This window comes from Dreissena polymorpha, chromosome 3, assembly GCF_020536995.1.
Source record: "Dreissena polymorpha isolate Duluth1 chromosome 3, UMN_Dpol_1.0, whole genome shotgun sequence".
NCBI classification, from domain to species: domain Eukaryota; kingdom Metazoa; phylum Mollusca; class Bivalvia; order Myida; family Dreissenidae; genus Dreissena; species Dreissena polymorpha.
The window spans coordinates 88,431,587-88,456,392 of record NC_068357.1 but is presented as its reverse complement, the minus strand read 5'-3'; the positions used below and the strand labels follow the sequence as shown (position 1 = coordinate 88,456,392).

General features: G+C 35.7%; 1 protein-coding gene and 2 long non-coding RNA genes across 9 annotated transcripts in view; 2 read left to right on the top strand and 1 right to left on the bottom strand.

The window, feature by feature from the left end:
* The window catches only part of LOC127875154 (sodium/calcium exchanger 3-like), a 216,085-nt gene that overhangs the window by 93,463 nt on the left and 97,816 nt on the right, over positions 1-24,806 (top strand). For 4 of the 7 annotated variants that reach the window (XM_052420007.1, XM_052420004.1, XM_052420006.1 and 1 more), the window contains 5 exons: positions 733-832; positions 4,787-4,819; positions 8,359-8,469; positions 9,273-9,431; positions 9,564-16,307. In XM_052420007.1, coding sequence (XP_052275967.1) covers positions 733-832; positions 4,787-4,819; positions 8,359-8,469; positions 9,273-9,431; positions 9,564-9,940 — 780 coding nt within the window. In that variant the 3' untranslated portion in view covers positions 9,941-16,307. Of the gene's footprint in view, positions 1-732; positions 833-4,786; positions 4,820-8,358; positions 8,470-9,272; positions 9,432-9,563; positions 16,308-24,806 lie in introns of those variants that run through there. The other 3 variants (XR_008047309.1, XR_008047310.1, XM_052420005.1) reach the window with 3 other exon arrangements.
* LOC127875180 (uncharacterized) lies at positions 5,014-6,032 on the top strand. The gene is made up of 2 exons (XR_008047314.1): positions 5,014-5,731; positions 5,877-6,032. It is a non-coding gene; the product is annotated as an uncharacterized LOC127875180 (long non-coding RNA).
* LOC127875184 (uncharacterized) lies at positions 5,529-14,936 on the bottom strand. The gene is made up of 2 exons (XR_008047320.1): positions 14,796-14,936; positions 5,529-6,177 (listed from the first exon to the last, which is right to left on the bottom strand). It is a non-coding gene; the product is annotated as an uncharacterized LOC127875184 (long non-coding RNA).

The window sequence follows — 24,806 nt, the reverse complement described above, 5'->3', positions numbered from 1 at the left end:
TATCTGAATATATAGTGCAATATTGTGACCAAAAAAACCTTTGGGGAGCATCACCCGTCTCCGACGGTTTCTTGTTTTCTAATGGACTACAAACGGGTCAAAATGTATTTCTTAGCAGTAAAGGGCTAACAATCACACAAACACTAGTCTACATTTCATGTCTGTCTCTTTCAATGTCTACATTTCACACGTTTAACGCCCTTATCTTTCAGAGTGTGGTAGACAATAAATGTTTATGCTGGTCTGTTTCAGAGTGTGGTAGAAAATAAATGTTTATGCCGGTCTGTTTCAGAGTGTGGTAGACAATAAATGTTTATGCCGGTCTGTTTCAGAGTGTGGTAGACAATAAATGTTTATGCCGGTCTGTTTCAGAATGTGGTAGACAATAACGGTTTATGCCGGTCTGTTACAGAATGTGGTAGACAATAACTGTTTATGCCGGTTTGTTACAGAGTGTGGTAGACAATAACTGTTTATGCCGGTCTGTTACAGAATGTGGTAGACAATAACTGTTTATGCCGGTCTGTTACAGAATGTGGTAGACAATAAATGTTTATGCCGGTCTGTTTCAGAGTGTGGTAGACAATAACTGTTTATCCCAGTCTGTTACAGAGTGTGGTAGACAATAACTGTTTATGCCGGTCTGTTAAAGAGTGTGGTAGACAATAACTGTTTATGCCGTTCTGTTACAGAGTGTGGTAGACAATAAATGTTCATGCCGGTCTGTTACAGGGTGTGGTAGACAAGCTGCTGAAGAAGGCCAACACGTCGCTGGTGGTGGGCACCTCGTCCTGGAGGGAACAGTTTGCAGAGGCCATCACCGTCAGCCCAGGTAGGCTATGGAGTGCAGGTCCATAACAAAACTGGCCTTACAGCATGCGTGTAAAGTGTCATCCCAGATAAGCCTGTGCAATACGCGATACATTGTTTTTAGATAGACTGTTTTGCATGGACTGGGAGTTTTCAAAGTATATATCCAGCAAAGGGAAATAATGTTAAGGAAGAGATTAAAATATTTATGTTTGCGTAAACTAAAAGTATGAGATAACAATCCATGCATTAAAGAAAGTTTAGTTTTGGCAGATGAAAAAGGACAGTTGTTTCTGATTTAACTGAAACATTATTCATTTCTATTGGCATCATACCTTTTGTAATGGATTATTTTCATTATGGCTGTATTAACTACATCACTCTTTTAAAAAGCATTTGAGTGGCAGTGCCCTTAACACAATGTTCTGCTTAAAAGACCCACAGCTCTGTTTCCAAATGTCATTCTATTAATGTAAACTCTTTGAGATTATATTTTCATTTTTTCCCATTTTTTGCATGGTCGTGTTTCTTAGTACATTACAATTACCAAGTTTTGACTATTGTTGTTTTCTCAAGTTTTGTGGATGTAATGTTCATTTGTCAGACTGCAATATTGTCAATAAAATCTTTTTAATTTTTGAGGAAATGAAGGATTTTGAATGAATGCCTTCTGATATTTTAACATATGCTTGTTATCCTAAATAGTTCATAATGAAACTGGTTAGTTAATTAGTTTATTTTAGTTAAAAACATGTTCTTCATGCAGGATGTCATTTCAGTAATTGAGATAAGTAAGTAAAATTTTGTCACAGTTAGAGAGAACAACAACAACAAAATGTGATCAAAAATAGTATAGCTTTTGATAATTATGCCCCCCTTCGAAGAAGAGGGGGTATATTGCTTTGCACATGTCGGTCTGTCGGTGGGTCTGTCGGTCCGTCCACCAGGTGGTTTCCGGATGATAACTCAAGAACGCTTAGGCCTAGGATCATGAAACTTCATAGGATAGATCATGACTCGCAGATGATCCCCTATTGATTTTGAGGTCACTAGGTCAAAGTCATGGTGACCCAAAAAAGTAAAATGGTTTCCGGATGATAACTCAAGAACGCATATGCCTAGTATCATGAAACTTCATAGGTAGATAGATCATGACTAGCAGATGATCAGGACTTGCAGATGACCCCTATCAATTTTGAGGTCACTATGTCAAAGGTCAAGGTCACGGTGACCCGAAATAGTAAAATGGTTTCCGGATGGTAACTCAAGAACGCATACGCCTAGGATCATGAAACTTCATAGGCAGATAGATCATGACTAGCAGATGACTCCTATTGATTTTAAGGTCAGTAGGACAAAGGTCAAGGTCACGGTGACCCGAAATAGTAAAATGGTTTCCGGATGATAACTCAAGAATACATATGCATAGGATCATGAAACTTCATGGGTAGATTGATCATGACTCGCACATGACCCCTATTGATTTTGAGGTCACTAGGTCAAAGGTCAAGGTCACGGTGACCCGAAATAGTTAAATGGTTTCCGGATGATAACTCAAGAATGCTTACGCCTAGGATCATGAAACTTCATAGGTACATTGATCATGACTCGCAGATGACCCATATTGATTTTCAGGTCACTAGGTCAAAGGTCAAGGTCACGGTGACTCGAAACAGTAAAATTGTTTCCGGATGATAACTCAAGAACGCTTTTACCTAGGATCATGACACTTCATAGGTACATTGATCATGACTTGCAGATGACCCCTATTGATTTTCAGGTCACTAGATTGCATTTCTTTGTAATAAGCAATTATTTATTGGTTGCTTCCGTGTTATATTATTGATGACATGACCCTGTTTTCTTCATTTAAGAATTAAAAAGAGGTCTGTTGCTTACGACAGTAGCTGTTTACACATTGTGCTAACAAAGTGAACAAAGTTAATAATTAGATAGTGGAACTGTTGTATCTGCCTTAATTCCTCTGTCACACACAATAAATAATTGCCCTCTAAACTCTTGAAAACACCCATATTCACTGTAGGGCTTGACTGTGTTCTTCCTTGTACTAATTTTCTCACAAACATTTAAATGTCACTTAGGTCATAACACATTCATCAGATGTTAGTTGGCTTTGCTGTATCAAAACATTGTAAAATTAAAGAAAGATATTAATATTGTATTGTGTTAATTACATGTTTTCATTTTTCTCTGTATCCAAATTTCAAATAAACAGTGTTTTTTTTTTTGTCAGCTGTACCACAAAATTGTAAAATGAAAGTAAATATTCATTTTGTATTTGGTTAACAAGTGTTAATTCTCCCACACCCCCCTCCAAATTTCAAATAAACAGTGGTGTTTTTCCAATTCATTGGTTAAGTCTATATATGTTTAAGACAAAATTTGCTTACTTTTCGTATTTTAACAATAAACACATCCATCAAGCACCCAAACTGGGCCAGATTATAGGAATTCTTAATTGTATGGGTTTGAAAGAAATTATCATAAAATGTAGACACAATTTGTTATCATAGCTATTTAGCACTCATTTCTTTAAAATTGACAATAGAAAAAAAATTGCTCTCTTACTACGATATTTTAGTGGCTGAATTCCGTTGAAGAAATGATCAATTTGTTGTAGCCTTAGTAAAATGGCCACCTTGATTTCACTTGCTTTTGGGCGATTATTGTGCTTTCATAGTTGAGAGGAGCCTTTTAGTGTTGTTTATGTAATGTGACAAGTGTTGCAAAAAAGTTGTCACTAAATCTCAATAGAAAATGTTGTTCAATTCTCTGACACATTTGAACAATAAGAAATTCAGTGTCTCAAAATAATACGAACCTTGCTATGGAAAAAAGGGTTTATTGCATGTGTGTAAAATGTTGGAATTATTCGTTTAATGGAAATCCCTTTCAGTGCTGAAACTGTATTTTGAAGGCCTTTGCAAACAGTATGGATCCAGATGAGACACCACAGAACATGGCGTCTCATCAGGATGCAAACTGTTTGCTATTCTGATAGTGTTTTTTGAAAAAAATTGAAGAAAATGCTAATTTTTTAATTCAGCAGAAGACATTTTAGCAGACGACAAATTTCCCGTAATGCAAAGGGTTAATCGAAGTCCAGTCTATGTGGAGTGTCTTTCCTTATTAGCCTGTTTCGACTGCATAGGCTAATCTGGGACGACACTTAACGTGCACACATTAAGCCCATTTTTTTCAGAGCAAGGTTCATATCAATAGTACAATTAAAAGTCACTGTACTTGTTCTGATGCACGTATTGCACCAATTTCTGGACATGACTTTGTCAATTTATGAGTTGCACAGATTTCACAAAAAGGAAGTTTAATCCAAATCAGTGTGTTGTAACAGCACCCACGCAAGTTGTAGTAATTTACAAATAAAATTTTAGCGTAATCCAGATCTGATAAGTATTATCAGACACAAATTTGACATGCATACTGTACTAAGATTTTCTTGGGAATTATATATGTTGCCAATGTAATGCTGTAAAGTTCTCATAAATAACCATAAATACGCTAAGCATTTCTTGTGGCAGTTAGCAAAGAGACTGAAAACGGAGAGTGGAAATTACAGACATGATGTTGTAATTATTGGCACTAGTGAGTTGGCAATGAAAGCCGCCTCATACAAATCCTATGGGCATGGTATGACATCAGTCTGACATAGTAGTAATTAGCTGCATTGATATTGAGCTAGGTTTCACAAGGATTCTTGGCAAGTGTCTGTTTTTTAATGGTACAGTATGTGTTCAAACAATGTTAAAATGATATTATGCTGATAACCTGACACTGATTGATGCCCTTGTTAAATTCATAACTGCATCTACTTTTTGATCATAAATACAACAAATAGTAAATACTGATTTTTGATCATCAGCAAACAAATTTACCTTGTATTGTGAAAATGTTCAAGTGTTACAGAAAAATATAATACGTCTGTTTCTTTTCACAGATAATGAGAGAACAGAGAGAAATAATGAAACTGGTAACTCCATGTAAACCTCTCCTTCTACAGCATAACCATTAGAATGATATTTACTGGCTGGTGGCTTAACCCTTTCAGTGCTGGAACCGAATTTTGAAGGCCTTTGCAAACAGTTTGGATCCAGATGAGACGCCACAAAACGTGGCGTCTCATCTGGATCCAAACTGTTTGCTATTCTAATAGTATTCTTTGAAAGAAAATGCTTATTTTACAAATTCAGCAGACGACATTTTAGCAGACAACAAATTTCCCAGCATGCAAAGGGTTAACATCTTCCACGTATTCAATATGAGCCGTGTCATGCAGAAATGGTGCATATCCCCTAGGCGGCTGGCATAGCTCCAGACCATCCTGCGCATCCACGCAGTCTGGTCAGGTGCTACACTGTCCGCACTTAAGTCACACAAGGTTTTGCTGTCTTGCCTTGGGAAGAAGGTTGCTTCTCACCTCTCCTGGCCTCATATGGCAAAACAAACATTTTTGCATTACACTGTTCATTAATTTTTATGGGCTGGTGGCTAGACTATCTTCTGCTGATATAAATATGATATTCTTTTACAATAGAAATTAAATATGATTATTCATTTAAGTAATATTAATATATATTTTTTTGGAATTGTTAAAAGGAAAGCTTATGAGAAAGTCACTGTAATTCTGTTCATCATCTATTCTTCTATAGTTTTGACTTATTTCCATTATCTTAACTATATTTATGCCCCCCTTCGAAGAAGAGGGGGTATATTGCTTTGCTCATGTCGGTCTGTCGGTCGGTCTGTCGGTCCGTCCACCAGGTGGTTGTCAGACGATAACTCAAGAACGCTTGGGCCTAGGATCATGAAACTTCATAGGTACATTGATCATGACTCGCAGATGACCCCTATTGATTTTGAGGTCACTAGGTCAAAGGTCAAGGTCATGGTGACCCGAAATAGTAAAATGGTTTTTGAATGATAACTCAAGAACGCATACGCCTAGGATCATGAAACTTCATGGGTAGATTGATCATGACTTGCAGATGACCCCTATTGATTTTGAGGTCACTAGGTCAAAGGTCAAGGTCACGGTGACCCGAAATAGTAAAATGGTTTCCGGATGATAACTCAAGAATGCATACGCCTAGGATCATGAAACTTCATGGGTAGATTGATCATAACTCGCAGATGACCCCTATTGATTTTGAGGTCACTAGGTCAAAGGTCAAGGTCACGGTGACCCGAAATAGTAAAATGGTTTTCGGATGATAACTCGAGAACGCATACGCCTAGGATCATGAAACTTCATAGGTAGATTGATCATGACTTGCAGATGACCCCTATTGATTTTGAGGTCACAAGGTCAAAGGTCAAGGTCACGGTGACCTGAAATAGTAAAATAATTTTCGGATGATAACTCAAGTACGCTTTTGCCTAGGATCATGACACTTCATAGGTACATTGATCGTGACTCGCAGATGACCCCTATTGATTTTTAGGTCACTAGGTCAAAGGTCAAGGTCACAGTGACAAAAATCGTATACACACAATGGCTGCCACTACAACGGACAGCCCATATGGGGGGCATGCATGTTTTACAAACAGCACTTGTTCTTAACTATAGTTGTGGATATAGGCCTGTTGTAAGCTCTACAAGCAAATTCGTTGAATTGATATCCCCCGCCAATATGCTTCTGGACACAAAAATGTTAAATCAGCTAAAAAAGCATTTTTTTAGATACATAAGTCCATAACTCTGTTATTAACAGATGGTGTACCATGCCATTTGGCATGCATCATCCTCTTGTCCATATATATATATATATACTCATACCAAGTTTTAATGAAATCCGCCAAAGCACTTCCAAGATATGTCTCCGGACACAAAAGTGCCGGACAGACGGAAAGACGGACAAAGCCAAAACTATATCCCTCCGCCTATGGCGGGGGATAAAAAAAATAGGAGAAACTATCTGGAATATAAAGAACTAATGTTTGTATTAAGACAATTTTATCATTGTGAGTTCTCTTTAAATGATGGATGGGGATGTAAAAGCTTCAGTTATATGTAGGCCAGAGGTTTAAGTTGTTTGTCCCGCTTATGGATTTATTTAGAGAAATAGAGCATACCCCTGTAGATTGTCTTCTTTGAACTGCTGTGAATCTGAAATTCTGGACAATATGATATAACCTATTTTCTGACTTTCACAACATTTCTGACTTCTGTACACATTTTATTGTAGATTACCGGTAGACTACATTTAAAGCTCAACTGAGGAAAACATACTTATGATGAGCTTTTTTAGGGTCAAATTAAAGACCAAAGGTCAAACATGTACATGATTTAAAATTAGTAGAACTAGTTGTAATGGAATTGTGTAGTTTAAAAAGTTCATGTTATGATGAAGTTGCTTCTGTTTAGAGAAAATGTAAAGGAGACAGAGGAAACAAATTGTATTTCTGAAAATTTGTGTTATCATGTTGGTTCTAAGAATTTCTATAGAATGTCGTTAATTTGACAAATGATTTTTGGTAAGAGTAGACAGGTCCCAAAGTAGACATGTATATGTATTCTCTGACGTGCTTTATGCGTTTGAAAAGTGAAAATTTAACCAGGTATTAGCGCTTGATACTTTTCGATGCAGTTTCAATTTTGCTATTTATTTAATTTCAAGAACATCTAATGTCCCATAGATGATTTCTGAATGAAGAAGTCAGTTGCCATCTCAAGATAACATCACGTTGGTTACCCACCAGCACAAGTAATAATTCTAATTTTGAGAAAATTATAGTACAATAATTAGATTGAAATAACATAAAATAACTTATGAGGTTTCAGAATTGTTAAGCTAGGCACTAAATGTCGACATAAAAGCAGGTTAATTTTTTTTATTAGAATGATCTTTTCAAGACTACTCGATTGGTACTGTAAACTCTATATGGCTGAACATTGACATACAGGGGTCTTGCTGATGTTACTATTACTCATCTTTTCAGTTATATCTTGAAATTAACATAGACTAATTATTCAGATTACAGAGATGCATTAATAATTCAAACTTTGTTACTAAATGAATAGGACCTATGATTCAAGAGCTTGCTTGTAGTCATGCATTATATGAGCATTGTGATCACAAGCTTTAGATGAAATCTCTCTTGCTGCAAATGTGAGTATATTTTGGATTATTGTATTGCAGGGGGATTCCAAACTATACACTGCACTGCATGGTCTAGAGTCTATTGAAAATATTATATATATGTATTAATTATTAAATATTTATACTTTTACATAACAAGTAAAAAGTAATTTAGAAAAATTGTATGCTTATGATATAAAACAAATCTTACTGTTTTTGACTTTAAAAAAACTAGATGTCCGTTTTAAATTAAAAAAACAAAAACGGTTTTAAACTGAACTAAAAGCATGAAAAATAAAATAAGTAATTATACAGTAAACTTTTTGTTTAAATGTATGATTATCGTCATTTATGAATCTCGGACTCGATGCCACTGTTTCATGTCCCATGGTCATTCCCTCTCACACGCCCCGCTGTGCCGCTGTTTCAGGTGATGATGAGGAGGTAGATGCTGAGGAGAAGCTGCCCTCCTGCTCCGACTACGTGATGCACTTCCTCACTCTCTTCTGGAAGGTTCTCTTTGCACTCATACCTCCTACAGGTAAGTGCTTGGCACAATTGTTTGGGCTTCGTCTTGTACCGATATTTGAGCCTCATTCTGGGGAAAGGGGGTTTAATGCTCGTGCGTAAAGTATTATACAAGATTAGCCTGTGCAGTCAACACAGCCTAATCTGGGACAAAACTTAACGCTTGTATTGCATTTTATTATGAAAGGAACTCTCTTAGCGAAAATCTTGTGTAGGCAAAATGTGTTATCCCTGTTTAGCCGGTGCAAGCTGCACAGGCTAATCTGGTATTACACTTTAAGCACTGAACTCACCAGAGTGAGACTCAGTTATTTATGAAATATTTATTAGGCAAGTGTTAAATAAGATATATGAGCTGCATCATGCACAAATGGGTCACATGCCACATGCAATCAGCGTAGCTCCAGACGGACCTGTTGATTTGTCTGCTGAGCCTGTGGCATAAGTGTCTGTGACATGTCTAATTCTTTCTGCTTTTTAACTTTTGAATGCCTTAATGGCATTTAATATAACATTTTCTCTATTGCCATACCATGTGTGTTATACATCTCCCGTGTTCCTTAGTAAAAGATCAAGGTCACAATTTAAAAGTCAAAGGGCATGAAATGATTCCCACAGGCTAATTGGGGACAACACTTTTTTCCTCACCTGGAGTCTTACTATGAAGATACTTGTTTCAAACAAAAGTACCATATAAGTGGACAGTGTCGCCATTGATTAACCTGTGCAGACTTAACTTTATGCATATGCATTAAGCCCCATTTTGCCAGAGAGAGGCTCATATGTACCTTCACTAACACTATGGTCTACTTTCAGACTACTGGGGAGGCTGGGCCTGTTTCGCATCGTCCATTATAATGATTGGCATACTGACAGCATTCATCGGGGACCTGGCTGCAGCATTTGGCTGCAGCATCGGTCTCAAAGACTCCATCACCGCCATCTCATTCGTCGCGCTAGGAACCAGTGTACCAGGTGGGTAATTCATTTGTTAAAGTTGGTTTAATAAATGTTTGTTGTAAAAATAGAATAACGTCATGTTGGAAGAATAATCAATATTTAATTATGTAGTGCAATTTAGAATAAATCAATCTTATTTCTCTTCAGACACCTTTGCCAGCAAAGTCGCAGCCATGAACGACAAGTACGCTGACTCTTCCATTGGCAATGTGACGGGCAGTAACGCAGTTAATGTGTTCCTCGGTATCGGAATCGCCTGGACAATAGCAGCAGTGTACCATGCAGCGATTGGCGAGCCCTTTGTGGTGGACCCAGGCACACTAGCTTTCTCTGTGACCTTGTTCTGTATCGAGGCTGTGTTTTGTATAGCGGTGCTGATGTTTCGGCGCACAAGGTTTGTGGGTGGAGAACTTGGAGGTGCCAAGAGGGGGAGAATGTTAACCGCTGTTTTTTTCACATTTTTGTGGGTCTTCTACATAGTTATGTCGGCCATGGTTGCTTACTGTTACGTGCCAGGATTCTAAATGAAAGGATTTTGCGCAGATTGCAAGCTTTTAGAGTGGCATTTATGGAGGGGAAATGGTTGAGTTTGGAGTTTTAAGGATGTTACTGACTGTAGAATACCATGTCTGTACTGGAATGGTCTACCACAAAGGTGTGTTAAGGATTTGTATAGACATTTTGATGGCTATATATTTTATAAAAATTGGTCTCCTTTGTGAAAACAGTGAAAAGTATTGAGGGGAGAAAACTAATGTTTGCCTAATCTTCCAGTCTTCTGTTGTTTGATTCTTTTGAACGTCTACCTTGCATGAACACCATTTTAATTATTGTATTTCAAACTGTTTCACTTTGGCTTGTGATTCTGTGTAAGTGGGGTATGATGTACTGCCATGAGAATACATGTTCATAGAAATGTAAGGCTCGATTGATCTATTATTTAAATGGAATTGTGAGGAGTTGTTACCATTTAACTATTTGTTGCTATTTAAATATGTTTGCCAACTGTTTGTCATAAATATTATGAGTTTATCTGAAAAACCCCAAGAAGCTTAAAATCTATAAAAGTTGAATGTGCAAAAAACATCAAACCTGTTAGTCTACCTCAGTAAATTACATTGTTTTGTTTGACATACATCGATGAGTATTTTGTAGTATTTGCCTCTAGGTTTGTATTCTCATCATTTTTAACACCAGATTTTTGTAGACTGTTGTTTGTGCTGTTAGTCTATGTTGAGTGGTCACAAATACATTTATGTTTGCTTCTTGTTGTGATACTTTAACTCTTTCAGTGCTGGAACCAAATTTTGAAGACCTTTGCAAACAGTTTGGATCCAGATGAGACGCAGCAGAATGTGACGTCTCATCAGGATTCAAACTGTTTGCTATTCTGATAGTATTCTTTGAAAAAAATCGAAGAAAATGCTAATTTAAGAAATTCAGCAGACGACATTTTACAGACAACAAATGTCCCAGCATGCAAAGGGTTAACTAGAGTGAGTTTTTATACCATTTCCTTGTAAACACTTTAACGATTTTTTTCAAATTACAGCCTGTAAGATAAGTGCAATTTTATTTTATAAAGTATATTGATTGTTGCCTGTTTTACAAAATTGAGAGTTAGACATGTGTTTTGTTGGTTAAAGACTATGCAATGTGGTTAAAGATACTATTGTCACAATTTTTTTTACTTCTGATTTATTTAAGTTAATTCAACACTTTATTCAGATGTTCTTGTAGGATTAAAATATAGCTTTCTATGTTATACCGATGAAAATGTTTACACATATTTTTTTTTTTACCCATATTTGTCAATCTAATCAAATGGATTTCTAATACCCTTTAACGTTGAACAGAGCTTCTGTTGGTGTCTGTAGGTATTAGCAGAAATGACTTTGTCTTTATATATTAGCTGTAGAGATTTGGTTTTTGGACTTTTAACCATGCGTATATTTAAGAAAGAACTTCGCAAAGGTGGATATTTTTAAATTGATAAAAAACAAAAAATATGTAGTAGTATTCTTTTTGTGAGAAAAAAACGCATCTTTCTTTAATAATACTGGTAAATAAGGGATCAATTATGGTATAAAATTGTCAGTAGCATAACAGGTTTTGTTTGTTATTATCAGTTTATCAGGAAAAGTTTTTATTGATTGTATTAGTATGTCTAAAATTTGTTTAAAAAAAATCCCAGAGTAACAAACACAAAATATGGAGCATATATTTCATGGAAAGAAATGAAATACACCTTTAAATAATTATGAATTTGGGTTTATGTATGAAAAATCCTTTAAAAAAATTTTCATTTGCATCACAGATTTTGTATATTTATTGGTTAATCAATAAAGTACTCGTCTAACATGAGTCTCTGTATAAAGCATAAGATTAAGACTTTTAGTTGATGGGCTATGTTTTTCTGCAAATTTTGTAAAAACTAGATGATTTTTAATTATAAAATATAACGATTTTTAAATAAGTGTATTAGCTCTTAGTGCGTATAAGAGCTTTATTGCACGATCCATAAAGACCATGAATTCAAAACCACACGAAAGTCACAGATCATACATTTTATTATTATTGAGGTTTTTCAATTTTCTTTGTAATTTACCCAAAACATTTTCTTGATAGTTTTTAAAATATATTTGTTAATGTATCATAAGTACTAGATATGTATGATTTATTGAGGACAAGTTTTTCCGTTTGTTTATGCCAACTTTATGACAGTTGTTTTGTTAGATATTTGTAAAATAGTAATTTATTGAACCAATTGACTGATTTATATCTTAAACTGTTAAATATTGTATTTTAAGTGCCTTTATTTATTTATTTTAATGCCCCCCCTTCGAAGAAGAGGGGGTATATTGCTTTGCTCATGTCGGTCTGTCTGTCTGTCTGTCGGTCGGTCCGTCCACCAGGTGGTTGTCAGACGATAACGCAAGAACGCTTGGGCCTAGGATCATGAAACTTCATAGGTACATTGATCATGACTCGCAGATGACCCCTATTGATTTTTAGGGTCACTAGATCAAAGGTCAAGGTCACAGGTGAAGGTCACAGTTACTGGAAATAGGCATTTTAAGGATTTAGCATGGTTCAAACAAGGGAAACAACTACCGTTTATGCATGTTCTTATTGTTACAGCATTTGCCTCCCTTAAATTCATTTAAAATCTCATTTTACAGCAGAGATTCCAAATATGACCTGTAAATGAGCCCCATATATACTGCCAGTGCTAGGTTACCTTTTCCCATTTGATCATTCTTAAGTATTGTTATTGTAACCACCACCACCACCACCACCACCACACCACACCACACCACACCACACCACACCACACCACACCACACCACACCACACCACCACCATTGTTCACAGTGACAAAAAACGTATTCACACAATGGCTGCTACTACAACTTATAGCCCATATAGGGGGGCATGCATGTTTTACAAACAGCCCTTGTTAATTTTTTATAACACAAATACCCATGTTTTTTTGTGGAGAATTTCTTTAAAACTTCCATGCTAATAGTAAGTTGAATATGAATAAATTATGAGTTTGTTCAAATGCTCTACCTTCTGCAAAGCTACTGTATTATGTTCTAGTTATTTATTCTTGGATTGCAGTTAGAGGATTAAAATAATAGATTTATAATTAAAATTATAGATAATATCTTTATTAATTTTCTTAAAGGATTTGATATAGTATCTTTGAATTGTAAACTTAAAATTTGAATTCTTCTTCTTAAAAATATGTTCAAAGACGCATATTTAATTAGAAACAAATAATTATAAAAAATTCATTTGTGTCTTGTTCTGAAAAAACTAGGCTTAAAGCATGTGTGTAAAGTGTCGTCCGAGATTAGCCTGTGCAGTCCACACAGGCTAATCAGGGATGACAATTTCCTCTTATGGTATTTTTAGGAAGTCCCTCCTGACCGAAAATCAAATTTAGGCTGAAAGTGTCGTCCCTGATTAGCCTGTGCGGACTGCATAGGCTAATCTGGGACGACACTTTACGCACATGCATTAAGCCCAGTTTTCTCAGAACATGACACATTTATACTATATTAAGACAACTGAAATCTATACCAGTGATCATCAATCAATACTGATCATACAAGAAAAAAGTTTATTTGGCTCAAATCACTTAACCATCTTTTTTCTGTTATTGTACAATCATTTTTGGCGTGTCAAGAGGATCTTTTGTACAAAGTCATGTGTCATTTATACCTTATATTTTTTTCCAAGAATTTCTTTGAGAATGTTTACTGTACTGTGCATCTTATTTTGTGTGTTATTAATTATTTTTATCAGAACATTGTTTAATGTGAAAGGTATGCCCATCACAACTTGTATGTACTTGCATATTATTTAATATTTATTATGCAACATGTTTCATGTGAAATCCCCTTTCGTCAGTTTGTCTCAAATACTTTTTACATTATGTTATTTTGTTTTGTGCTGCGTTTTCATGTTTAGGTTCTACAGCCCTGAACAGTTGTTCAACCAATACATATGGTCCAACCACCCTGTGAGTATGCTGTCCAAAATGTACGGATTAATGTCCTGTGATATGGGACATTTAATTTACATACTGAGGATGCTGCTGATTTACCCATTTACTTTAAGTGCCAGATAAATGAAACCAAGCAAAAAGAAGATTTGAAGGAAGTATGTTGAATGTTTTTTTGATGAAATGAGGTAAGGTTTGTGGTTTAAAATTTTGGATTTCTTGCATATATTTTTATGCCCCCCTTCAAAGAAGAGGGGGTATATTGCTTTGCTCATGTCGGTCTGTTGGTCGGTCTGTCGGTCCGTCCACCAGGTGGTTGTCAGACGATAACTCAAGAACGCTTGGGCCTAGGATCATGAAACTTCATAGGTACATTGATCATGACTTGCAGATGACCCCTATTGATTTTGAGGTCACTAGGTCAAAGGTCAAGGTCACGGTGACCCGAAATAGTAAAATGGTTTTTGAATGATAACTCAAGAACACATACGCCTAGGATCATGAAACTTCATGGGTAGATTGATCATGACTCGCAGATGACCCCTTTGAGGTCACTAGGTCAAGGTCACAGGTGACCCGAAATAGTAAAATGGTTTCCGGATGATAACTTAAGAATGCATACGCCTAGGATCATGAAACTTCATGGGTAGATTGATCATGACTCGCAGATGACCCCTATTGATTTTGAGGTCACTAGGTCAAAGGTCAAGGTCACGGTGACCCGAAATAGTAAAATGGTTTTTGGTTGATAACTCAAGAACACATATGCCTAGGATCATGAAACTTCACAGGTAGATTGATCATGACTCGCAGATGACCCCTATTGATTTTGAGGTCACAAGGTCAAAGGTCAAGGTCATGGTGACCCGAAATAGTAAAATGATTTTCGGATGATAACTCAAGAACGCTTTTGCCTAAGATCATGACACTTCATAGGTACATTGATCGTGACTCGCAGATGACCCCTATTGATTTTCAGGTCACTAGGTCAAAGGTCAAGGTCACAGTGACAAAAAACGTATTCACACAATGGCTGCCACTACAACGGACAGCCCATATGGGGGGCATGCATGTTTTACAAACAGCCCTTGTTTTTTAATCATACTTGTACTTGAAATGAACATGGTGTAAGATGAACATATAACAGATCATTGGAAGTGGAATATTTGGTTTTGTAAGAGATTGAATGAAATATATTTGAATTTAGTGAATATCGTGATAAATGATGAAAGCCAAAAGCAAGGCTGAAAGTAATTTGAGTATGTAGATTTGGTTTAACATAGAATTTATTTAATATAGATGATTTTCTATTTTTCCAAACAGCAAGTGAACATTTTGTAACTATAGCACACAACAAATATGGTATGCAATAAAAAAGTACAAATGATAAAGAATTTCATTATATAATGATAAATTTGAATTAATTTAAAGAAAATTATCAACATTGACCTTAATAACTGTCATATGTCTTCCCACTGATTAGAGTTTTCTCTACAGCATAACGCCATTAGCATCAAACAACCATTGTTAAAGGTATTGCCACGATGATAGATCTACCAGCAAACTTATTTTTTAAGCAATTTATTTATTTTTTTATCTCTACTGATGACCCACCAGCAAACTTATTTTTTAAGCGATTTATTTATTTATTTATTTTTTAATCTCTACTAATGACCCAAGTATTTACGGTACATGTAATGGTATATGCATTCAAATATTCTTAAAATACTTTCATAAAAGAGATTATAGAAACAAGTTTTGTTGTCAAAATGTTTCATTTTTGTTCTAATATTTAAATTGAATACCTTAGTTTTAAAAGGTTATAAAAGTTTGTTAGTAGACGTAATGGAAGACTTATTTTATATGTTGTATTTTAACTGATGTACATTTTATGTTATCCTGTATTTTATTCATGTCTGTGCATATCCATCAAATGTTTTCGAATTGCTCAGCTCTTGGTGTGTGAGATAGTGGACTTTGCAAGCTTCGATGTAAAAATGGGCTTGATGCATTTGCAGTCTACACAGGCTAATCAGAATTGACACTTTTCGCCTTAACTGGATTATTGTTCAGAAGGGACTTTTTATAAATGACAGCTCCATAAAAGCGGAAAGTGTCGTCCCAGATTAGCATGTTGGGACTTCACTGGCTAATCTGGGATGACACTGCGCTCTTGCATTAAACCTAGTTTTCCCAGAACGAGGCTGAAATGAAGAAGTTGACAACATGTCTCTTTTTTTCCCTCTCATTTTGAAAGGATTGCCTATTTCCATTTGAGTGTTCTTGTTTTGATTCTCTGCCTTTATGTGAGTGATTGGCTGAACAATGGTTGTGTATAGTTAACATCTGTCCCTTGAAATAAATTTTATAAAAATTGAGTGTTTCTTGGTTTTTACACATAAGAAGTTAAAAAAGAATCACTTTTGATTTTATTTGATGGAGTATTTGAGAAATAGTACAGAGAGCTGTTGGCCTCCTGGAAATACATACTTTCATACGGAGGGACAGACAAGTGCAATGCTTAATGCATCCCACTCTGTTAGGGCATTAAAATATAGCAGATATAACATTTTGCAATAATCTCCAAAAGGCCATTTGTTAGCAATAAACTCAATGAGTCTCGAGTTGTTAAGGCTCAAGTTTTATTAAGTTTCACTATATAATGTATAATTATGATAGAACGGGTCAATTATTATTTTTGCAAATTTTGTTTTTCGTTTTAAAGGGGCCTTTTCACGTTTGGATAAATTGACAAAATTGAAAACAAGAGGGCGTGAAAGGCCCAAAGTCGCTCACCTGAGATAACAAGATATTATTGTATTATTTTTTGCGATATAAGGAAAAATGCCTGGCCCCTTGGAAGCCATGTTTTTCAAGCAAACATAATTATTTTCAAATTCATCCAAGATATTATTGAGACCAATCTTCTGACCAAAGTTCATGAAGATTGGACAATAAATGTGGCCTCTAGAATGTTAACAAGGTTTTACTATAGCCATATATAGCCATATAAGGAAAAATGTTCCGCCCTGGTGGCCATGTTTTTAAAGCAACCAAAACCATTTTCGAACTCATCAAAGATATCATTGGGACAAATCTTCTGACCAAGTTTCATGATGATCGGAAAATAAATGTGACCTCTAGAGTGTTAACAAGGTTTAACTATAGCCATATAAGGAAAAATGCCCCGCCCCCGTAGTGGCCATGTTTTTTAACCAACCGGCATCATTTTTGAACTGGTCCAAGATTTTATTGGAATGAATCTTCTGACCAAGTTTCATGAAGATCGGACTATACATGTGACCTCTAGAGTGTTAACAAGATTTTACTATTATAGCAATATATAGCCATATAAGGAAAAATGCCCTGCCCCTTGGCAGCCATGTTTTTCAAGCAAACGCTACCATTTACTAACTCATCCAAGATATCATTGGGACAAATCTTCTGACCAAGTTTCATGAAGATTGGAAAATAAATGTTGCCTCTAGAGTGTTAACAAGGTTTAAATATAGCCATAGAAGGAAAAATGCTCCGCCCGCTGGCGGCCATATTTTTCAACCAACCGGCTTCATTTTCGAACTCGTCCAAGATATTATTGGGATGAATCTTCTGACCAAGTTTCATGAAGATAGGACAATAAATGTGGCCTCTAGAGTGTTAACAAGATTTTACTATAGCCATATATAGCCATATAAGGAAAAACCCCGCCCCTTGGCAGCCATGTTTTTCAAGCAAACGCTACCATTTTTGAACTCATCCAACATATCATTGGGACAAATCTTCTGACCAAGTTTCATGAAGATCGAAAAAATAAATGTGGTCTCTAGAGTGTTAACAAGGTTTTACTATTGCCATATCAGGAACAATGCCCCGCCCCCTGGCGGCCATATTTTCAACCAACCGGCATCATTTTCGAACTCGTCCAAGATTTTATTGGGATGAATCTTCTGACCAAGTTTCATGAAGATAAGACAATAAATGTGGCCTCTAGAGTGTCGCTGTATACGCCAGCTTTTCACCTTACCTTACCTTTGTAACTGTCCTAATAAAATGCAATAAAATTTCCGCGGCTAGGTCAGAATGAATACACTTCATTTATCCCATAGGCTGATATGAGCATACGACCAGAACATTGGAGACATGTCCGCGTCTTTGTAACACTGTTTTACTGCGTGTTCAGCATGAAACAATTTTATCTCTAATGAAAAGACTTCATAGATAGAACAGTCTTACACTCAATCTCGACATCAATACAGTTTATGCGTGCACCTTTTATTTTCAGAGGATTGCCAGCGCGAGAACGTTTGTACTTAAGGCTATGTTTTCATATTTAGTACTGACTTCCATATTCCTGTCAACATGTTAACATGTTAAAGTATAGAGAGCAGTGGAAGCGAGGCCTCACTTTAATGCAGTGCATTTCAACCCGCGAGGTATCAGGGTCATTTCGCGGGCAGAGTGTGTTAATGTCAGAGTTTATATACAGGTCATCGCTGCGTCTTCACGAGTACCTTGTGCTGACCGGAATTCGCGGTCAGTAAAATAATCGTTATATAATAAAGACGCTATAGCGTGAACTAGGTGATCTGGAATTTTCTTTAGACCAGAAAGATGTTAAATAAAAATATCCAGCGATATAATTATGGTATGTCAATAATAGATTCTTAATGTGTTTTCAACAATACCATGCTAAATATTATTTTTAATTAATTTAACAAGAATTATTCCACCATATTGACTAATGTATTAAGCATGAGCGCGATGATTCTCGATACTGTTAATAATCGAATCAAATAGCAATGCCCGACAAACCAAACTAAAACAGGTTTGTTCGAAGAACGCGCGTATTTTTAAATATTTAAAATATGTACTGATACTTCGCGTGTGGCCGGTTGACTCATATGTTTTAATTTCACTTCCATTCTTCTTTTGGTTTTCTGTTTTGTATCTATAGGTTTATGACCAGCAATATGTAATAATGTAAAATAAGCCGCGAAAACTCCGCGTAACATCCCGTACTGCGTGTGATGCAGCTAAGAACTGCACAGAAAAGACATTCATAATGTAAAATAAGCCGCGAAAACTCCGCGTAACACCCCGTACTGCGTGTGATGCAGCTAAGAACTGCACAGAAAAAGGCATTCACTATCCTTGATCTCATTCTTTGAACTCTTTACCTTTCATAAACTCCAACCACAATCAACGCCGTATATCTTTTTTAAAGATATTTCTTGTTTGATATCATTGGAAGATATGTCCTGACCAAGTTACCTGTATATTTAGCAATAAATATGGCCTCGATAGTGTGTCTAGCAGGTAGCCTTTTATTTTAGATGACCAAGTTAATTAGCTTTTGATCCCACATGAAACTCTTTCGAACTTGGCTGAGATATCTTTGGGACAAAATGTTCTGAGCAAGTTTCATGAAGACTGGGAAATAAATGTGGCATCTAGAGTGTTCACAAGGCAAATATTGACAACAGACCATGCACAATGAAAGAGGGACAAAAGTCAGTCACAAAAGCCCACCTGAGCACAACAGCATGAGCATGTTATGCTCAGGTTGGCTAAAAATGTTTGTAATAAAGCTGTCAGCACCATGATGTGACCATTCAAAAAGGCATCTATCGATACTACTGTACCAGAACTGATGATAGAGCATTACTAAATTAGACATAAGGGTCATATCATAACAAATATTTCTATTCAACGTGTTGAGCAAGTTATTGCTGTTTTGGCAATTGGGCACTTGCCTTGCCAAATAAAGGACCAACTAAGTATGTATAATGAGAATTCAATACTGCTCCAGCAGCTGGAGTTTCACTTCTTTAATTATAGCAAAAGGATAGAGGGTGTGTTAAATATAAGATAGTTTACAGTTTGGGATGAATTGGAATTTAAATAGGTGTGAAGAAATAAATCATGTGTGCCATCATTTTAATGTGTATTTGCTTTACAGATAATTGTTAATTGACTGAATTGAAATTAGGGCTAAATAAATTTCTCACAGCTATTTAAACAAAGCTTACTTGGAGCATTCAGTCCCACTCAGGGCTGACCCCTAAGAAATTTTTTTCTTGACCATTGGGCCTAGTCACATGTGTTCTTTACAAGCGGGGTGTGAGCATTTACTTATTATCCTTGTTTCGGTGTTCCTTAATGCGAAGCAAACATACCTTTAACTGGAACTATATTCTGAGCCTAAACTATTTATCTGAATCTCCGTATAGCAATTTTATGCATTCTTCTGTTAGTTTTATTTCACATGAACTGTAATAAAATATAGAATTCTCATAAACAATGGAAGTTAAACTGCAAATATTTGTAACAATTAAGCATACTTATTTTCACAATAACAGAAACGTAAGGAAAAGAATGAGAATAAATAATAGGCGGAGCAAAAATTAGTTAATAGAATTCTTCAGAACAGAACTGACAAAGGATGATGGATGTCGGACTAACCAATGAAGTTCGCTCGCTTTCACTGTAATGCCCAATTCCAGCAAACAAGATTATTAATTCGTTTCTGGGCGAAGGAAATTTCAGAACAGAATGACAGCCAATGTTCATTAAATTAATAGCAATAGCCTGACCAAAATAACAAAACTCAGTGTTGCTCAGAATGGTTTACATACTGTTAAAACGCATCTGTGAAAAACATGGGGAAAAAGCATTACAACAAAGTAATCAATACACCAATTTGCAAGATCAGAGGACAAAGCCTCCAAAAGATATAAAGAAGAAGAATTTCCCGTAACAATCCCTTGCAACCTTTGACCTGTTTACCTCAGAATCAAAGGCTATTAGTGATCAATAAGATGCCTTCCTTTTACATACATTTAAAATAATTGAACAATACTATCGGTCAATACCAGATTGTGGTTTCAGGCGTAAGTCCTAGACTGGCTGCTCATTTTCATACCCAGTGATAAAACCACACTTTCACTGCTTCAAAGAATTAAAGAGCAAAACCATTTACAGCTATTATATCATTATCTCTCTACAATGATTAAAGCACCATCCATCTACCTAAGAAATGATCAGAGGGTCATTTATTTACCCACCTCCATCATCATATCAATATTAATGACGAAGAAAACCAACAACTTGCTTTCATTAATAGTTCTCAAACCACTTTCTCCCAGAATAGCTTGTAGGTATTTCTCTAAGATCCACATCTACCTTTTTCACAGAGAGGGCTAAGATTAGCACACAGTTTGTTGACAACACAGGTGAAATTCTTTACCACAAATAAGATCTTTGTGTGTTTTTCATGTGTATTACATAGTTGTGTTAGGCACTGAGTGTGCTTCTTGCTGTGAATCCTGGCTCCTGTTGAACCTCATGGTTTACATGAACCTGTTACTGATTAAAAAACAATATAACATACAAAATGTCCCCTCACCCAAGCGTTTGTGACGGATGAGGGTCATTATTGGTAGTAAAGCCGGAGGCTGAGCATGTATCAAAAGCATGTCTGTCAGACGCTGCGCATACGGCCCGCAATTATATAGATCCGGAAAATACACCAAGCACTACGCTCCAAAAAGTACACATCGAAGAACCCGGATAATCATTGTTTAAAAGTTATTTGTTGTCAGTAAATGTCAACCTGGGAGGGTGAAAAAGAAGAATAACACTTCCATATGACCCTAATTCAACAACAGGGGTGGGTTGATACATGCTCAGCCTCCGGCTTTACTTCCAATAATGACCCTCATCCGTCACAAACGCTTGTATGAGGGGACATTCTTTTTCGTAAAGCCTTTGGCTTTACATGTATCAATAGCATCTTTAAAGACTGACAACAAATCTAGCAGGACACAGAATATAAAACCAATTCTTAAATTCCTTTCCCGTTTAGATTGTATAATTTCAACATGTTGACAAAATAATACACAATAGGTATACAATATAATAATAGGCATTCCATACCACAACCATATACGACAGAACACAAACGTAATAGAAAAATATTAGTGACTGTTCATACAAATACCTGAAACATAAACAAATGAAAACAATACGGTTAAATAAACCTTCACTTTGTATATGTATACATGTATATTCTAACATAACATATGAAAAAACACTAAGTTTAATAATACAATTAAACATGTGAAAAAACTGCCTGAACAAATGGTTCATCAGACCATTTAAAAATATCTCTATAATAAAACTTGTAGAAATTGGAATCAGTATTCCACCCTGCCGTTTGAAGGATATTATTATTCTAACAATTTCCTTGAACTGCAGCAGAAACTGCTGCTGATCTGAATGAATGTGGCATAAAATAACTAAAAAATCCTTCAACAATCGTGCAATAGTACTTGTAGAGACTTCTTTATAAGAAACATAAGACACAAACAACTGAGATGAAAGTTTGAGATGCTTAGTTCTTTTCATATAATGAATTAACGTATGAAACACACATAAACTTTCTTCCTGAAAGTGCTGCAATTTTAAATAAAAACTTTGTTTTTTACCCACTGGCGTAGTTTTCAACGATTTAAAAAAAAATAAAACTACGCTTCACAAGTAGTATAATCAATTTTAACACAATCAATATTCAAGGACACAATAGTTTGTGCACGAGGGGCAGCAGCCACTGCCACCAAACCAACTAACTTTAGGTAAAATAAATAAGCTATTACCTGCGTGTCAGAGGTTCTAAATGGGATTTTTACCTCGTTCTTGATTCCAAATATACCACTTAGGCCATGACAAACTATACTGTTTTTCTGTTCCTGATTTCCATGAGTTAAGGATAACTGAGACTGCTCCTGAAGGAACTCCTTGCGCAAGCAAATGTCGGTTGATAGCTGCACTGCGACCAAGTCCATACTTTTGGAAAGTGGATGTGATGATCTATCCTCAGGGTCTGTCAACACATCCTTGTGACAAGGTAATCCAACAGGAATGGATATCAACAAATCAATAACATTTGGGAACCAAAATTGAGATCTCCATAATGAAATGATCAATATAGCTCGTTTAACATTATCTTGTACTAGTTTGTTCAGTACCTTACCAATTATTGCAAATGGCGGAAACACGTATGGTTCAAAATCTGACCATAAAAATGAAAAAGCATCATTGCAATAAGTTTGAGGTTCAGGAACCCAATAAATTAACTTATTACATTTACAATTAAGGCTTGATGCGAAGAGATCAATATCAGGTTTTAAATACTCTGAACAAATTCTTTCAAAAATTTCTTGTTTTAACATCCATTCTGATGATTTATTAAAATATCGAGAATAAAAATCAGCCACATTATTCTCTGATCCTTTCACATAGGCAGCTGAAAGATAATAATTATTTTTTAAACACCACTGCCAAATTTCGGCTGCTAAACCATCCATTGCTTGAAAAGTCATTCCTCCCATATCATTAATATAGGTCACTGCAGATACATTATCAGAAAAAACTCTAATATGACAATCATTGGTTTTATCATATAATGACTGTAACCTAACAAATATCGCTTTAAGCTCCAAAAAATAATTCTATATAAGTATTATCTTAGGAATCGTTTTTCGTCCATTCAGCATTAACAAACCTTCCAGACTCGTTGTCAACACAACTCCAACCTAATAATGATGCATCAGTTTGACACATGAAACTGACTTTCTTAGGTCTAATCCTTTTAACATTTTTACAATTTATATTCTCACTCCACCAATGCATTTCTTGAATTACTCTCCCATTTAACATTATTTCATTATCAAAACTGTGTTTATTTCCCAGTCCTTCTAATTTTAAACGTTCGAGTTGTCTATAATGCAAAGGAGCCTCTAGAACTGCATAACAAGCATTAACTAAAAGACCTATAAACGATGCCAGGTTTCTAACTAGAACTCTTCTACTAGACAAAAGTCTTCGAGCTTTAAGAATAATGTTCTCTATATTCTCCTCTGTAAGGAATATCATAAACTGAAAGGAATCAATTAGTATTATAAAACCAAAGAACAAATCCTTTGTGTTGGCACTAGAACAGACTTAGTGGAATTTACCACATAACCAAGAGACTGTAATGTGGAGCAAATTGTTTCAGCATTTTGTAAACATATATCTCTGCCTATACTCATATTAAAAGAATCATCAATATAGTAAGCACATCTAATACTTTGGGACCTAAACCATGCATAAACTGGTTTTAACAACTTAGTAAATTCTCTGATTGCTGCACTATACCCAAACGGCAGGCAAACAAATGCATATATAACATATTTCCATGTAAATTTCAAATATTTTTGATAATTTGGATGAATAGGAACCGAAAAATAAGCATCTTGTAAATCAACAGAACAAAAGAAATCATTTTCTTGAATTGATTCAAGCACAATCTTAAAATGCTCTTGTTTAAAATGTTCATAATGAACACAATTATTTAACCTTTTGAGGTTTATAATTGGTCTAAATTTTCCATTAGGATTTTTGACCACAAATATATTTGAAATAAACTGGTCTGGCTCCCACGGAGAATAGACAATAGCACCTTTTTTCAATAAATCATCCACCTCTTGATCAATAATCTTCATTTCTGATTTATTAAATGAGATTTCATTTGGAATAACTGTTTGAAAAGGTTTTGACTCAAATTTCAGGACATAGCCTTTTATATTATTCAAATTCCACTGATCACTGGTAAAAAATTCCCAGGACTTATAACAGTGTATGAGTCTACCTACCGCTCCTAATTGCCCTCGTTTGGGGCTGATACAGTTGCTGAGGGTTTAAAACCTCTACCGCCTCTAGGTCCTCCTCTCATGGGTCCTCTAAATCTTCGAGGATTGAAGGCAGGTGCCTGTCCATATGGCATGTATCTCACATTGCCACGACCTCTATAAAAGTTACGTGGAAACCTTCCACGG